This window comes from Heloderma suspectum, chromosome 4 (genome assembly GCF_057233095.1).
Source record: "Heloderma suspectum isolate Gila_16-S chromosome 4, 16-S_ref, whole genome shotgun sequence".
NCBI classification, from domain to species: domain Eukaryota; kingdom Metazoa; phylum Chordata; class Lepidosauria; order Squamata; family Helodermatidae; genus Heloderma; species Heloderma suspectum.
Genome location: NC_139461.1, coordinates 136,630,747 through 136,647,629, shown reverse-complemented (window position 1 = coordinate 136,647,629; position 16,883 = coordinate 136,630,747). Strand labels below are relative to the sequence as shown.

The 16,883-nt window shown below is 41.6% G+C and overlaps 1 protein-coding gene and 1 pseudogene across 1 annotated transcript in view; one reads left to right on the top strand and one right to left on the bottom strand.

Moving 5' to 3' along the window:
• Positions 1-16,883, bottom strand: part of GABBR2 (gamma-aminobutyric acid type B receptor subunit 2) — a 447,064-nt gene that overhangs the window by 143,178 nt on the left and 287,003 nt on the right. Inside the window, exon 13 of the mRNA XM_084850624.1 lies at positions 16,503-16,625. Within this exon, the coding sequence (XP_084706750.1) occupies positions 16,503-16,625 (123 nt within the window). The remainder of the gene's footprint in view (positions 1-16,502; positions 16,626-16,883) is intronic.
• Positions 9,541-11,578, top strand: LOC146347427 (uncharacterized; annotated as a pseudogene).

The following is a 16,883-nucleotide window of genomic DNA, read 5'->3' as shown; positions in this document are numbered from 1 at the left end:
AGCCTCACTGCTGGAGGGCTGAGCATCGATGCCCTGTTTAGACAGGGGCCTTGCTGAAAGGCTAAAGGCCCTTGTCTGTCAAGGGATTTGGAGGGGGTGTCCTACAGTCACGCCTTCCCTTTTAAGCTGATGCAAAGGCAAAGAGCCTTTGCTAGGAACATCTCATCTTCATTGCCCAAAGCCTTCTCTGTTTGGATCCATCATTGTCTGGGCTTTTGGAGGCACTCTGCACATGGACTGGATCTTTGGATTGTTAAGGACTTGTCATGAAAAGTACTGTGAGGCTTTTCATAGACTTGAACTCCCATTGCTGTGGATTGTGTGTCTGTGTTTGTAGTCAGCGCAGTGTATGGCAGGCTGGGTTTGATCTACCACTTTTGGACTTCCTTCTGCCAGAACTCATGCAGCGTGGAGTTGCCAATGCGAAAGCGGTGGCCTGGAACTCCTTGCATGTGTGGGTATGCCCTTCCCTTGATTTTGATGGGCCTTGACCATGTAGCCTAGTTATCAACAAAAGATTCAAAGTTGGAGTCTCTATGGGTGTGGGTTGTTAGTCCTTTAAAGAAGTTATCCCCTCATTGCCTGATGGAGTCATTCCAGGAACCATTCCCTTTCCATGTCTGGGGTTGGAGCTCCGTGAAAGCACTGTCTGGGTTAGGTACCCAGGAATCCAGAGTCCTTTCCCTTGTGTTCAGAACCATGGAATTGGCAACGGAGAAACCATGTTGAGGATCTCAGTCACGGTAGTAGTGTTTAGCTTTGGACTGTTCTGGAATTACATAGAGCCTATAGCTACTGACCATCAGATATATGATTTCTGAAGTGTGTAACCATTCAGCTTTTGCTGTGGGATTCCCTGCAATAAAGAAATCTCACTGCTTTGGGAGTCCAGTGTCAGATTGCCTGAGCGTGTGCACTGAGGGGATCGGGAAACCTGAAACTAAGTGTAGGCCTTGTAGAGTGATCATTTTTAACCAGTGTTACTGTTATTGTTCGTTTATATCCCACCCTTTTTCCATGACAAAACTCAAGGTAATTTACTTAGGAATCCCTGGATGTTCCCTCCAGGTACTGACCAGACTCAGACCTGATTTGCTTTAAAGAGGTTGCTGCTTCATACATCTTCAAACCATGCTCTGGGACCAGCTTGCTAACTCATACAGACAAGCCATCAAGGCAGAGCTAATTTATACCAAGGAAGGGTTAAAAGAAACCAAGGTATGCTAATAACTTATGTTCCCATTTTCCAAAAAAGTCATCTTGTACGTGCAGAAGATAGTTGCAAGAACACAAACAGATACACAAATATGTGTGCTGTCAAAGCAAAGCAAGATGAAAAGAGAAACACTGGAAATGGGTGGATAAAACAGCAGCTGGGAGACAGGTAGTAAGTGCCGAAAAGATTAAAGAAAAACGCCATTCTGAAATTTTAAACACACTGCCGTTGGCACATAGCACTAGCATTTATAAATGGGTCTAAAAGCCATGTTCAAAATACAGTTTGGTTAACGGTAAATGGGAACATTCTCCAGTGTTTTAATATCACATACAGCTGAACAGAAACAAAACTTTCATGAACATTTTTAGTTGTGCTGAAACACACCTCCTTGTTTTTGATTATTTTTATGCATGTCTTGAAAAAATGTTTGCCCATTCATTTAGATCAACCTCTCTTGCTTTCACTCTTCACTGACTTCACTTGCTATCATGTAGCTAAAACTGGGAAAGGCCCATTCATATCAATGCCACATGCATTTCAAAGCTCCTTACTGCCTACATAGCCTTCAGTGCATCTGGAGTTTGCCAGGGAAATGTATGGGTGGCAAGTATGCACCAGTAGGTCAGGTTTCTCAAATATAACAGTGAGCATAAATAAGAGCTTTCCTGCAGTCTTCACAAAGGATAATGCCTAAACTGATGCTTACATGACAGATTTTCAGTTTCTGAAGCGATGCAATTCTTATTTATTTATTTAAAATGTTTATATAACCATCTTTCTCTCATAAAACCTTCAATTCAGCTAACAAATCAAAGAAAAAACAAAACACCTAAGATGATATCAAAGAAAAAACAAAAAAAATTCCAATAAAAGAAATAAGACAGCAGCAATGAAGGAATCAATCCAACCGGACAACAGAGTCAATCCCAAATGGGTGACTCTGAGGAGGACATTCCATACGTATAATGCCACCCTATTCTTGGTAGCTCCCCACCTAACCTCCAAAGATGAAGGCAGCTGGAACAGGGCCTCTGAAGTTGACCATAAGGAGGAGGCAGCCCTTCAGTTATCTGGTCTGAGGCCGTTTAGACTTTTTAAATACTTCCCTTCCCAACCAATTTCAGGATGTGAGATCAGTGTCATTAAAAGGGGTTAAATCCAACATTGCATAAGCAGATTTCCACCTGGGCAATGGGACTTCCTCCTGCTCTCCTCCCATTGCAGCCCCCCCTCCCCCACCATCTGCTTCAGAGGATCCCCTGACCCTCTGGAGCAGATCTGCGGGGGTGGGGACTGCAGGAGAAGGAAAAAAAATTCATTCTGCCACCAGTCTCTGTTCTGCTGACAAACTGCCAGCTGACATACAACCTGTGATTTTTAACAAGTCACTACTGCATTAAAAAAGAGGGAAACAGTACTTTCTGTTGTGTGAGTGATTCTCTCTCCTCACATGCCATAACTTGCCAGTCTTACTTCCCTCAATTCCAGATATATAGAATCCTTGTATAATACAAAAAATACGTGCTTAGGCTCATGATCTGCAAAACATCCCCCCCCCCCCGAAATTCCTGACGTGTGCTGGATAACTTCCTCCTACAGACAGTAGAGGTAGGAACTAGAGGATCGGCTATCCTTGACTTGATCCTAACCAACAGAGATGACTTAGTGGGTAAAGTAGCAGTTACAGGAACGCGGGGGGAAAGCGACCATGTTATACTTGAGTTCATGGTTCTAAAGGAAGCAAAAGCCGAGTGTAGCCAAACCCGTATCCTGGATTTTAGGAAAGCCAATTTTAATAAACTCAGAACAATAATCAGTAAGGTCCTATGGTAAGCGACTCTAACAAGAAAAGGAGTCCAAGATGGGTGGGGTTTTTAAAAAAGGAAATTCTCAAGGCACAATTACAAACAATTCCAACAAGAAAAAAAGGTGGAAGACAACAGAAGAAGCCAGTGTGGCTTCACAAAAAGCTTAGATATGACCTGAAAACAAAAAAGTACACATATAGGAAGTGGAAAGAAGGCCAAGCAACAAAGGAAGAGTACAGGCAGGTAGCTCAGAATTGCAGGGATGGCATCAGGAAGGCTAAAGCTGAGAATGAGCTGAGGTTAGCGAGGGATGCTAAAAGCAACAACAAAGCTTTCTTCAGCTACGTGCAAAGTAAAAGACAGGGGAAAGAAATGGCTGTTCAGCTATCAAATAAGAATGGCAAAATGATAACAGATGACAAAGAAAAAGCAGAGGTGCTCAATTCCTACTTTGGCTCAGTCTTCTCCCAAAAGAGGGTCTATGACCCCCCGGCAAAGGCTGAAGGGGCAGGATTGCAGCTTGAGATCAATAGGCATATGGTCAAGGAACACCTCATTACTTTGAAGGAGTTCAAATCTCCAGGGCCAGATGAACTGCATCCTAGAGTAATAAAGGAACTGGCAGAAGAACTCTCAGAACCACTGTCTACTCTCTTTGAGAAATCATGGAGGACGGGTGAATTGCCAGATGACTGGAGGAGGGCTAATGTTGTTCCTATCTTCAAAAGGAGTAAAAAGGAGGAACCTGGGAACTACAGACCCGTCAGTCTGACATTAATTCCAGGGAAATTCTGGAGCAGATTATAAAGCAATCCATCTGTAAGCACCTTGAAAACAATGCACTGATTGTACTCGAAGCCAACATGGATTTGTCAAGAACACATCCTGCCAGACGAATCTGATCTCATTTTTTGATCAGTCACCTCCCTTGTGGACTGTGGGAATGCTGTGGACATAATATACCTCGACTTCAGCAAAGCTGTTGACAAAGTGCCCGATGATCTCCTGATGAGGAAACTAGCTCAAAGTGGGCTAGATGAACCAACTCTCAGGTGGATCCACAGTTGGCTACAGAATCAGACTTGAAGAGTGCTTATCAATGGGATCTTCTCAAACTGGGGAGAGGTAACAAGCGGGGTACCACAGGTCTCAGTCCTGGGCCCAGTGCTCTTCAACATTTTTATTAATGACTTGGAGGAGGAGATGCAGGGAATGCTGATCAAATTTGCAGATGACACAAAATTGGGCAGGATAGCTACTCATGAAGACAAAATCAAAATTCAAAGTGATCTTGATAGACTGGAGTACTGGGCAAAAAACAACAGAATGAAATTTAATAGGGATAAATGCCAGGTTCTGCACCTAGGAAAAAGAAACCAAATGAACAGTTACAAGATGGGGGATATGTGGCTCAACAACACTACAAGCGAGAAGGATCTTGGAATTGTTGTAGATCACTAGCTGAATATGAGCCAATAATGTCATGTGGCTGCAAAAAAGGCAAATGTGCTTTTGGGCTGCATTAATAGAAGCATAGTTTCCAAATCCCGGGAAGTACTAGTTCTCCTCTACTCAGCACTGGTTAGGCCTCATCTGGAGTATTGTGTCCAGTTCTGGGCACCGCACTTTAAGAAGGATGAAGACAAGCTGGAGAGGGTTCAGAGGAGGGCAACAAAGATGATCTGGGGACTGGAAACAAAGCCCTATGAAGAGAGACTGAAAGAACTGGGCATGTTTAGCCTTGAGAAGAGAAGACTGAGGGGAGATATGATAGCGCTCTTCAAGTACTTGAAAGGTTGTCACAGAGAGGAAGGCCAGCATCTCTTCTCGATCATCCCAGACTGCAGGACATGGAATCATGGGCTCAAGTGACAGGAAGCCAGATTCCGGCTGAACATCAGGAAAAACATCCTGACTGTTAGAGCAATATGACAATGGAACCAATTACCTAGGGAGGTAGTGGGCTCTCCCGCACTGGAGGCATTCAAGATGAGGCTGCACAGCCATCTGTCGGGGATGCTCTGACTTGGATTCCTGCATTGAGCAGGGGGTTGGACTCGATGGTCTTGTAGGCCCCTTCCAACCCTACTATTCTATGATTCTATGATATTTGATTATCAGCATTATGAGTATTTCAAGTGAAGACATAGATTTCCTTTTGATCCTTTTGATTTGTGCAGCAAGTTCGCATCACAGGTTTACAATGAAAGAGATAAAATAAATTAGAGACTAATAGCTCATGGCCATTATAAGAGAAGGTTCCTCTCCCTCTAGTGAATGGAAAAGATTTGTAAATCATTCACAACCCAGTTTTCGTAACTGAGTCAAGTCAACATAAGCAGCTGGTGACTGTTGGGCACCAACAGCAGGAATGATGGAGAAATTCATTCACACTTCCTAGTCCAATTTGCAAACTGAATGCAGTTATCCTTCAGTATTCCCAGTTATATGACTGTTGGGAGGCAGCTCCACAATCCAAAAATGCAGACATAAATGTATGCATTTATGCATTAAGGGATTGTGGGAAAGTGCATACAAAAATGCATATATTCATGAAAATAACATAAAAATGAACTAAATTAGGGGAACTTGCTTACAAAAGTACACATATTGGACAAAATTGCATACAAAGTGTGTCTATTAGGAGAAATGATCATGTGCTTATGAATTTCTGTGTGGACTTTTTAAAAAGATCATTAACTGATACAGAAATAGGATGGAATTAACTAAAGACTGGAAAAATGAGCAATGGGAGAGAAGTTGAAATTGACAGATTTGTCCATTCCTAATCAACAGTTGTAATTTCTCTCATTCTATTTTTCTTGCCTCAAAAGATGCAGAAAACCCGATATGGCCGGGGAATGTTTCACAAGGAAAAGTACCTACTCAAAAGTAACAAATTCACTAAAAACACATGGAAAAATGATCCTCGTACTATTAACATGGGTGATAATTCCCACCAAGAGTTCTTAAAGTGACAATTTCTTTACAATGTAAATTTTACATCCAATGGCTTGCCTTGATTAATTGCCTATTATTTTCTATGTTTTTATTTTGAGTTGTTAATCATTAATGTTTTACTTGTAATCTACTGAGAATATGTACACTAAAGTGATTGTAATAACATTTTAAACAATGCAACTGATTATTCTCAGAATATTCAGTATATCTTACTTGCTTTTTAAAAATTAAGTGCCATCAATTAGTTTTAGGCTGGAATCTGATACCTACTTACCTGGGAGTAAGCCTCACTGAAATCAATGGGTCTTACTTCTGTGAGGAAATGTATAAGATTCTGCTGTTAGATGTACTATAAGAAAGGTCACTGATCATCCGAAAGTTGGGAATCCAAATGTTATTTTCCTCAGAAAAATAACAATTCATGTTGTGTATGCTAGCTTTGACTGTAAGCTTATTTTCTTCTAAATTATCCATTTTCCCCCACCCAATATCTCTACCTATGCTTGATGTTGATGTATAAAATATGCTTGTATCACTGAATGTATTTGCAACTACAGTTTATCCACGATATTATGACACCTTCCAATGCAGCATATTTTTCCTCTCCAGCAGTTATCTCAACAAGTCTTAGACTTGTTTGTGGACTGGCAGACATCTACAAATCCATTCCCCAGCTCAAGAGGGCCAAGTGTTCTCAGAACTGTGGCAAGCATGACACCTGGCACCACGGATCCTTTACACTACAGTTTTTGAGCAAGTAAGAGACAGCAGGAGTCCCTTCTGAGCAGCACAAAAGACTTCCACTGTTGCTTGTCTTCTTCATACTTGCACAGAGGAGACAAGTCCCTGCCTCTCTCCCATCCAGGGGATGGGAGGAAGGCAATTAGTGGTGACCACAAATAACAGCTGGCTAGTAAGCCAAGCCAACATTTGTAGACCCCTGGCAATTGCCTTTCATCTGTTAGGATTCAGAGACACATGAATGTCTTAAGACACCCACGTTTAGAGCAAACATATCGGGGCTGGCCTTACCACTGGGTAATTCGAGGAGCTGTGTAAATCATCAACTTAGGGCAACATCTAGAAAAATTTAGCTTTCCAAGCAGTGCTTTGGCCCATGCCTGGAGCAGTTAAAAATCGACATGCAACTGCTGGGAGAGATCATACAGTGATTGGGAATATAGTATGACAGCCAACTCTCTCTTTCTCTCTCTCTCTTTTCCATTTCAGTTCAGGGAAGCTGTGGAAATCCTGATTGATGTTTGAGGTTAGTAATGGACTGGATGCCGGTTAACAAACTGAAACTTGAAACAGATGAGACAAAGGTGCTTCTGGCTGGCAGAAGACAGGAATAGGGCTTCAACCTGTTTTGGATGGGTTTGTTTTCAGTTCAGAAATCAAGTTTGAAGTTTAGGGATGCTCTTGGGCTCTTTAATGTCAAGATACCTGGGTGAAAGTGCTTCCAGCCACAGCTGCTAAGATCAGTGTGCTGGTTGTGTCCCTTTCTAGAGAAAGCAGACCCGGCCATGAAGGTACACGCTTTAGTTACATGAAGACTGGATTGCTGCAATGCACTCCATGTGGAGTTGCCTTTGAAGAGGGTCTGGAAACTTCTGCTCATCCAAAATGCTGCAGCCCTGGTTCTGACTGAAGCCTGTTTGGTGAAGCATGCAACTCTCCTTTTATACTGGCTTCACTGGGTTTCAGTCTGTTTCCTGGCCAAATTCAAAGTGGTGTTCATAACTTTTAAATCCCTAAATGGCCTTGGCCCAGGATACTTGGAGAACCATTTCTTGCCCATCCACTGAGATCAGCTGAGGAGGCCCTCCTGTGTGCCCTGCCGCTGTCTGAAATACAGCTGCTGGGAACATGAGAGAAGCCGTCTCTGTAGCTGTGCCTGGGCTTTGGAACTCCCTGATGTCTTTTCATCTGAAGGTATTTTTGTTCCAGCAAGACTTTGACCTGCTGGATATATAATCCCATTTTTATTCTCTTGCTTTTTTTGACTCTGATGAAGAGGAAGAAAGGGTAGAGTCCCCCTCATGTCAGGGTGGGCAGAAGGTAGATCACCAGATGTTCTGGACTTCAACCCCCAGAAGCCCCTGCCACCATGGCCAATAGTCAGGAATGTTGGGAGTTGAAGTTCAAAACATCTGAGATCTATTTTCTGCCCACCCCTGCCTTGTATTAAAGAAGGCTTGCACAACTTGTGACCAATAAACCAAACACAGCCCATTAAGCCATGTATGGCAGGCTTACCTGGTATTTACTAAAGCTCCTGTGTTAGTTGCCTGCCTGGTACTACAAATCAGTAGGTTGTCAAGCACCAGACAGGCCACTATAAATGGCTGGGGAACTGCTGTACAGATTTGGTGTGATATCAGTTGTGAAGGCCAGTACTATAGAGGTGCAAGGAAGGATCAGGCAAAGGATTCTACACAATCACCACCAGCAGCTGCCACATACAATAAAGTTCCAATGAAAGAGAGTCAACCACTGAGTCTGTGTTTGCAGCAGAAGCCTGTAACATGAATTGAAGCCATGAACTAAAGCAAGTGCTTACAGGGCTGGCTGCAAGTGATGGGTTAGAAGGCTACTTTATCAAGACCTGACAAGTTATATAGCCAGATGGGATGAAGAGGGTGTGCCAAGCTGAGCAGCTCTAGCATTTAGTTGAGATGAGGACAATTTTGGTGTTTCATCTAGGACACCAAAGACCAGATTTGGAAGTGATTGACTGATTGTAGTGGGTTGTGTAACATATGCTTGTTATATTTATGTATATGGTTGCATTGTTAAGTATAACCCAGGGAAATTAGGATTAAAAGAATGTTTGGGAGTGAGTGAAAGGTGAGAGGGGCTTGTGTGTGTGCACGTGAGGATTCTGAGGTTATATAAGGAATGAACTGACACAAGTCAGATGGGGGGTTAGGGATTGATGAAGATACATCTAGTGAGTGGGGTTTGGGGAGTAGGATTTAGAAGGGGCAGAGTAGGTAGGTAGGTTAGGACCAAGCATAGGTTGATTAATAATAATATATAACTCTTCTTTTATTAAATAATTTTGTTTTTAACTACAAAATCCCACGTGTTGGTTTGTCTTATTGCACAACCATTAGAAAACATATTTCCTTGTTATTTCTCCTGTGTTGGGTAGAGGGAACCAATTAATTATATTGGGTATCTCTTTGACCCAGAGTAAAAGTGCTGAAGCTTTGGGTGTCAGTGAGGACAACTGACCAAAGTGGAGGCAGACGTCCTGAGGGCTTTCCCCCCTCAGTTTTATCAAGTGGAAGCTGGAGAAGGTAGAACCCTAGGGAGGAGCGTCACAAGTGGCAGCAGAGTGGTGGGATCTAAAATAAATGGATCCAAAATAAAGGGGCTTTATTTCATCATAAACTGCTGAATTATAAATAGACAGATACTTCTGCAGTCAGGAGGTGACAGGAAAGTACACTAGTGTTACAAGATATCAATCCTAAACCCATCTCAAGAGAACCCAAGTAGTAACATTGGGTGAGGAAAACTCTGGGGCAAATTGAGTTTTTAATCATGAAGAAGGAAGGACTCTTAGAGAGATGTAAGAGCCTGAATTTCCCTTATGAGGGGAAGTCAGTAGATGAATTAAAATTGATGTTAACATATCACCTCAGAGGCAGAGGTGCTGGAGGGGCTGAGGTAAATCCACTAAGACATGCACATATAGAAATGTCGCCCCAGTACTTTGAAAGAAAGAAACTGAGGACAGAGATGCAACAGAAAGAGAGAGATAAGAGACTGAATTGGAGAAGACAGAAGGAGAGAAAGAAACAGAGGGATAGAGAGATTGAATTGGAAAAATCAAGACAGAAAGAGGCAGACAGAGAGGTGGAATTAGAAAAAATAAAGTGCCAAAAAGAAATTGAGATGGAAAGGATTAAACTGGAAAAAGAGAAAATGTTGAGGGAGGATAAAAGGAGAACTGAGGAAGAAGCCAGACCTCCTACATTATCCTCTAAGGATTTCAACCCATATGTGGCTGGGGAAGATCCACAAGTGTTTTTCACCACATTTGAAAAAGCTGCTCAGATATGGAATATAGCTCCAAATGATTATATGAGCTTTATTCCTAGTTTAATTAAAGGATAATTGTCTGAAGTATGTAATAGCTTTCTTGTGGATGAGGTAATGGACTTTGAAACCTTTAAGGCTGCTATATATCAAAGGTTTAGATATGGGCCAGAATTTTTCAGAAAGAAATTTAGGAACAGTACAGTAACACCATGTAAGTCTTTTGTGGAATTTGGTTATAAGGCTTACTGATTACATTGAGAAATGGATCAGTAGTGCTAAAAATCAACAGACCTCTGAAAATCTTGACAGAAATTTCAAGTAAAACCTTTATTTGGAAACACAGACAAAGCTTGTTATAACTGTGGTTTCAATTGGTCATATTAAACCTAATTGTTGAAGACTGAGTGAGAAGAAAGAAAAATCTACCTCAGGCGTTTTCAAATTGAAAGGAACATGGGACTAGACCAACCTGAGGCTTCACTTTGTTGTATGCTGAAGTGGGATCAGGTAGATGAATTGGATGACACTCAAATTCATCAAGGGAGGGAGAAAGTGACCCTAAATGGAAATGAATATGTGGCTGTACTTGACACTGGTGCTGATATTTCCTTAATACATTAACATCTAGTTAATCCTGAGAATATTTGACCTCAGGAAACCATTAAGATTAAAGGGATAAGAAGGGAATCTGTTCAAATACCTTTGGCGAAAATCAGAGCAGCCTGGAGAGATTCTCAGGGAGAGTTTGAAGTAGGTGTTAACTCTGAACAATGTGAACCATTTATTTTGGGAAATAATATTATGTCTCATGAGAGGCAAATACACATTCTGACCAGGTCCTAAAAAGGGGCGAAGAAGAGTGATTCTATGGTGGCAGAGAAAGAGGGAGTTGGTTACACAGTGTCAGAGACAGACTTGTCGATGAAGCTGTTGTCTAGCAACAAAAATAAAATGGCAGGCAGTGAGACAGTGGATTTAGTTGTTACAAATAATCCAGCTCAAGCTGACAGTGAATTCAGAAACGCTCTTGGGAGTGATCAGAGTTTGGAAATATTAAAAACGCAGGCACAATCACAAGAATCCTCTTTTGGAGAAGCCCAAAGGGAACAAATCCTTCTGGGAGAATGGTCTGAAATCTTTTGGGGAAAGGGCACAGGTTAACTTAGCCACTGCTCAGCAAAACCAAAAGCCGGGGCTTGGGGAAAGACCTTATGTGGTTGGAGCTAAATATGATCTAAACACCTATATTGATACCAAATTGAATGGAGGAAAGGGTTCTTGAAAGGTATCTCAGGTCATTTAAAGATTCTGACATCCACTGAGGGAAAATGTGCTTCCCCTGTGCTATCCAAACAGAGTTCAGGAAACACTGATATTCCTATCAGTGTTTTTGCAAAGCCTTTTGAGAAAGCATCCTCCGCTGAGAACTCATCAACAGACGGGAATGACTCTGACGCAGAGGCTGAAGGAACAATCTGAGAGTGGAAGAGAGGTTGTCGTCCACATTACTGGTGCAGGTGTCCCAGAAGACAGATAAGGCACCCCTGTTGTAGCAGTCATGGCTCCAAAAACAACAAAGTCATCTAATGCTGAAATGAAAGAGAAGCCAGCCAGGAAACAGAAACTAGCAGCTGAGGATGTTGGCGTAGGAGAACCAAGAAAGAAAAAGTGCAGAGTGATCTAGAGAAGCTGACAAAGGTGAAGAAGAAATCCCAGTCTCCGAGCACCAAATGCTACAGGAGAAAGTTGGCAAAGAAAAGAAATCCAAGAAACAGACAATAACGAACTATAACAAATTGTTGCAGTGCAGGTCATGGAAACTCCAAGAATACTCGGCCAAGATCCAACATGCAGCTGGCTGAGAGAACGTGGTTGCTGATGGACTGTCCAGGAGAGAGAGTTCCTGTTCTGCAATCAAGTGAAGATCTTCAATCAACCAAGGACTAAGTATTGTTCTTTTGAACTGAGTATCCAGAACAATACTTTTCTTTCCTTGACTTGATAGATGGTGAGAGTGTTATTGTTGTTGTGGGTTGTTGTTGTTTTTACAGTGAAATGGCGAGTTCAACTGATGGACAATTTTACTGAAAGATTCCTTTACCACCTTTCCTGTTTAAACCTCTGAAATGAACTTGCCGGGGGGCGCGGTGTCCAAGTTCTTTTCTCCGGTTTGTAATGGGGGTGGGGGGAGTTGTAACATATGCTTGTTATATTAATGTTTATGTTTTCATCGTTAAGTGTAACCCAGGTAAGTTAGGGTTAAAAGAATGTTTGGGAGTGAGTAGGAGGGGCTTGTGTGCGCAAGTGAGCATTCTGAGGTTTTAATAGGAGAGAGCTGAGTTAGTCAGGTAGGGCCTTAGGGATTGAGGAAGCTACATCTAGTGAGTGGGGTTTGGGGAATAGGATTTAGAAGGGGCAGAGTAAGTAGGTAGGTTAGGACAACTGACCAAAGTGGAGGCAGACATCCTGAATGGGTTTCTTCTCAGTTTCATCAAGTGGAAGCTGGAGAAGGTAGAACCCTAGGGAGGAGCGTCACAGGTTGACACCAGAAGAATTGGTGAGGAGTCAGATATGAACTGACAAATGCTGTTTGAATGCAAAGAGACTTGTGTAGCTTAATATCATGAGGATATTTTAGCAGGCTTTAGCTAACAAAGGTAGGCCCCTTGTATAATCAGCAGTTTCGAGAAGCCTCTCACACGCCTTAATTTGTACCAAGGAAGTACCACAAACCTTACAGTTGCAAGGCCTATGCCGAGCTACCTCATCCTTCTAAAGATAAGGATGCCATGCCTTGATTAGCACAGAGGAGCTGAAAAACTCCCCCTCCCATGGTGGAATGCTGGGCCCCTGTTCTCAGGGAAAGGGTTATTGATTTCCCAGCCTGTGATGCTTCAAGCATCGTCGGGAAGGAGGGAGGGAACTATATAAGCTTGTGCTAAGAGCAGACCAATTTGGTCTTCCTCCAAGGGGGAATATGCATGCTACCAGCCTGGAGAATCTGTTGGTCTGTGGGGTGGCGTCTCATGTGCTGTGGGGACTCCAGCACACAATCAGCTGTGACAGAGGACTTCTCTTCTTGTCAACTGAAAGGAGATGAGCTTTCTTTGTATATTCTTTCTGCCTCCATATATCATCTTTGAGTAATCAATAAACTGTTAACCTGATCCATTTGTGACTTAGTCTCACTTTGGCAACCCATGAATCTGGTTTGACTGGGACCTGACAGGATCAGGACCCCCAGACTAAGACGCTGATATAGGTTAAAACCATTGCACTGTTATAAAGAAACATACACAATTGCATATGTGGACCTGTTCTAAATTCAAAGAAAATCAATGGACAAAGCAAGATTGTAATGAAATGCTCTGGTAAAGGCCATCCCCATTGAGAACTGAAGGACCACAGGACCATTATGCCCCACAATCAAACATAATGTGGAAATTGCTACCAGGGAGTTTAAATTTTGCAGTATTTACAAGATCATTGTGATGGTTCAAATCCCTATTAAGACATGAATATACTGGGTGATCTTGGAAATCACTGTTAACACATCCATCACTATAAAGTGGGGAAAATAGTAACTTATGTCTCAATATTATTGTGAAAAAAATTGCACATTGGAGATTCTGGGTGATAGTAATGAAAATAATAGATGAAGGCTGTCTGAGGCTTAGAAGCTTGGGTGACATTATTTAGAACAGAGATGTCCAGCTAGTAGCCTATAAAAGGTAAAGGTGTCCCCAACCAGTCATGTCCGACTGTAGGGTAAGGTGCTCATCCCTGTTTCTAAGCCGAAGAGCCAGCGCTGTCCGAAGACGCTTCCGTGGTCATGTGGCCAGCATGACTGAACACCGAGGTGCACGGAATGCTGTTATCTTTCCCACCGAGGCGGTACCTACTTGCAATTTCTTGCTTTCGAACTGCCATAGGCTAGATTTATTATATAAGTAAATCCATTACCCGAATATATGAATGTAGGAAGTTGCTTTATATATAGAATCTGAATAACAGTTCATAAGAACATAATCTTTGTTAACCGCCCAGAGAGCTTGGGCTATGGGGTGCTATAAAAATGCAATACTACTACGACGACTACTACTACTAGCAGCAGCGGCAAGAAGGAGGACAGCCATGCTGGATCAGATGAAAGCATTCTATTCACAGAGTAGCCAACCAGCTGACTGTGGAAAACCCACAAGTAAGACATGAGTGCAATACCACCCTCCCACTCATGTTCCCCAGAAACTGTATACAGAGGCATACTGCTTCTGATACTAGAGATACCATATAGCCATAAGGACTACTAGCTACTGATAGCCTTATCCTCTATGAATCTGTCTAATCCCATTTTAAAGTCACACAAATTGGTGGCCATCACTACGTACTGTGGTAGCAAATTCCATAGTTTAACTACATGCTATGTGAAGTACTTCCTTGAATCTGTTCTGAATCTCCCACCAGTCAGTTTCAAGGAATAATTCTGGGTTCTAGTATTACGAGAAAGGGAGAAAGATGACTCTCTCTCCATTTTCTCCACACCATGCATAATTTTGTACACCTCTATCATGTCTCCCCTCACTCACCTTTTCTCTAAGCTAAACAGACCCAGATGTTGTAACCTTTCCTCACAGGGGACTTTGTCCAGCCCTTTGATCATTCTAGTTGCCCTTTTCTGCACTTTTTCCAACTCAACAATGTCCTTTTTTAGGTGCAGTGACCAGAACTATATAAAGTATGCCAAGTGTGGTCACAACACAGATTTGTATAAGGTGAGTATGATCTTGGCAGTTTTATTTTCAATTACTTTCCTAATTATGCTGAACATGGAAATTGCCTTTTTCACAGCAGATGCATAGGGGGTCAAGGTTTTCATCAAGCTCAGTACTAAATGGTGTCTATCCAGATTGGCAATAGCTCTCCAAGATCTCTGGCTATGGAGCTATTACCCTACAATTTTGTCTGGCCCCATGTTGCCTTACCAAACATTTGCCCAGTGTTTTGATCATAAAGAAAAAAAAAATGTTTTCAAGTTGCAAAAGATATAGTCCACATTTTAATGTTAAATCTCTCTTCAAAATTTTGTGTAATCTTCCAGCTATGCCTGCGTGTATGTATTTCATGAATGTGCAGTGCTTATCATTAGAAGGTTTCAGCCTTCTTACAGTGCCTGATCATCTCTCAGGAGGCTGTTTTGTGTGCCAAAGGCCTCATGGATCATGGAGAAGTGACTTACAAGAACACATCTCTGACTTAGAAAAACAGATGCACAGCTCCAGTCAATGGTATACAGTAAGAACAGGCAAATAAAATTTATAACAAGTATCTGATTTCCTTCCCAACCATAGAAAATTATTTAGAACGGTATCTCACACATCTCTTAGTCTCAAATCAACAATATGAGCTGCCATTCAGAGAACACAGCGTAGGTTCTCAGATTATGTGATAGCCTCTTACAAGCACTGAAACAGCCATCATCTCCCACATTTACTAGAGGCTCACAAAACCTACCAGGCACATCTCAAACTTTAGTAAATGTGGCTGCTCCAATTTATCTTTTTCTTATAAATCAAATACACCAAAAACCTTGCTACTTTTGCTACTGCGTAATAGGAATTACAATTAACTAGATCAGAAGATATAGGAAGCATCGGTAGCTGGCATTTACATTAATGAAAAAAACTATTTTTCTTACCAGTAGACAAACAATGTGTAACAGAAATTGCATTATAAATTAATTTATTCAACATATTTCACTTTGATGCAAACTTAGGTTATTCAGCAATTGTACACAGAGAACTGCTTTTACTAAACAATATGGCCATTTCTTCTGCTTTCAAGATGTTCTACTTCGTGAAGACCTTCCTTCTAGAAAAAGTATCACACACAACTGGGAAGTCTGATTAGTCAAACAGCATACTATGAGTCCTGTCATCCTTGACCTTTATATTTCCAGGGTGACCTTTTTGGGAATGACATGAAAGCAGGACCAGTCATTATGCATAAATGAACTAGGCTGAGTAAAATAATGGATATTGGCATTACAATACCTAAAGATTTGCAATAGCAATGACAACTTAGCTCTGGATATAGTGATCTTTTGAACAGATTATTTTATTTTAAGTCTTTATTTTATGTCTAGCTTGCATTAGTTCCTCATGAATTCTGCTAATGGAGTCTGAAAATCTATTATTTATTGCAACACCATCTCTCATAGATTCTTAGCAGAGAACTCCCCTGTGTTTACAACATTACTGCATCTAAAACCTCTTAAGTATGGCAGAGATGCAGGACTGTATTTACAATGTAGATGCAATTTTCTTTTGTCATGAATAGTTTTTTTCCTTTCTAGTCCACTCAAAACATTCCTGCCTGACCTCTTCTAATACATTTTCATTAATTGCTTTGCATTACAATCCCCAACAGCAAATGGGAAAATAGAAGTGGTTGTCGTGACATACCTCCATGTTGTATTTTTCCACTGTCCTCCTCAAGGGATCAACAACTTGCCAGCAAATCAAGATGCAAAGATCTATCAACAGCATCCCTCCAACTATCACCATCAATTTTTGGTCCTTAATGATCTAGGGAGAGAAAAAAGACAGCACAGGAGGGTATTCCCATATAAGTCTGAGATTCCTGTGGAGCCTTTCTTAACAGCCATAAATAAAGCTATGTACCACTCTAACAAGGCTTTTTAATTATGCATAGAAAAGATTTTGTGATACTGGAAGACAGGAAAAGGTCATCTTGCAAGTTACATTTGCTTGCTTTCCTGCTTGCCTGCCCTGTCTGAGGAGCACAAATATCTAAATCATACAGAATGAAGACAATAGAACAGA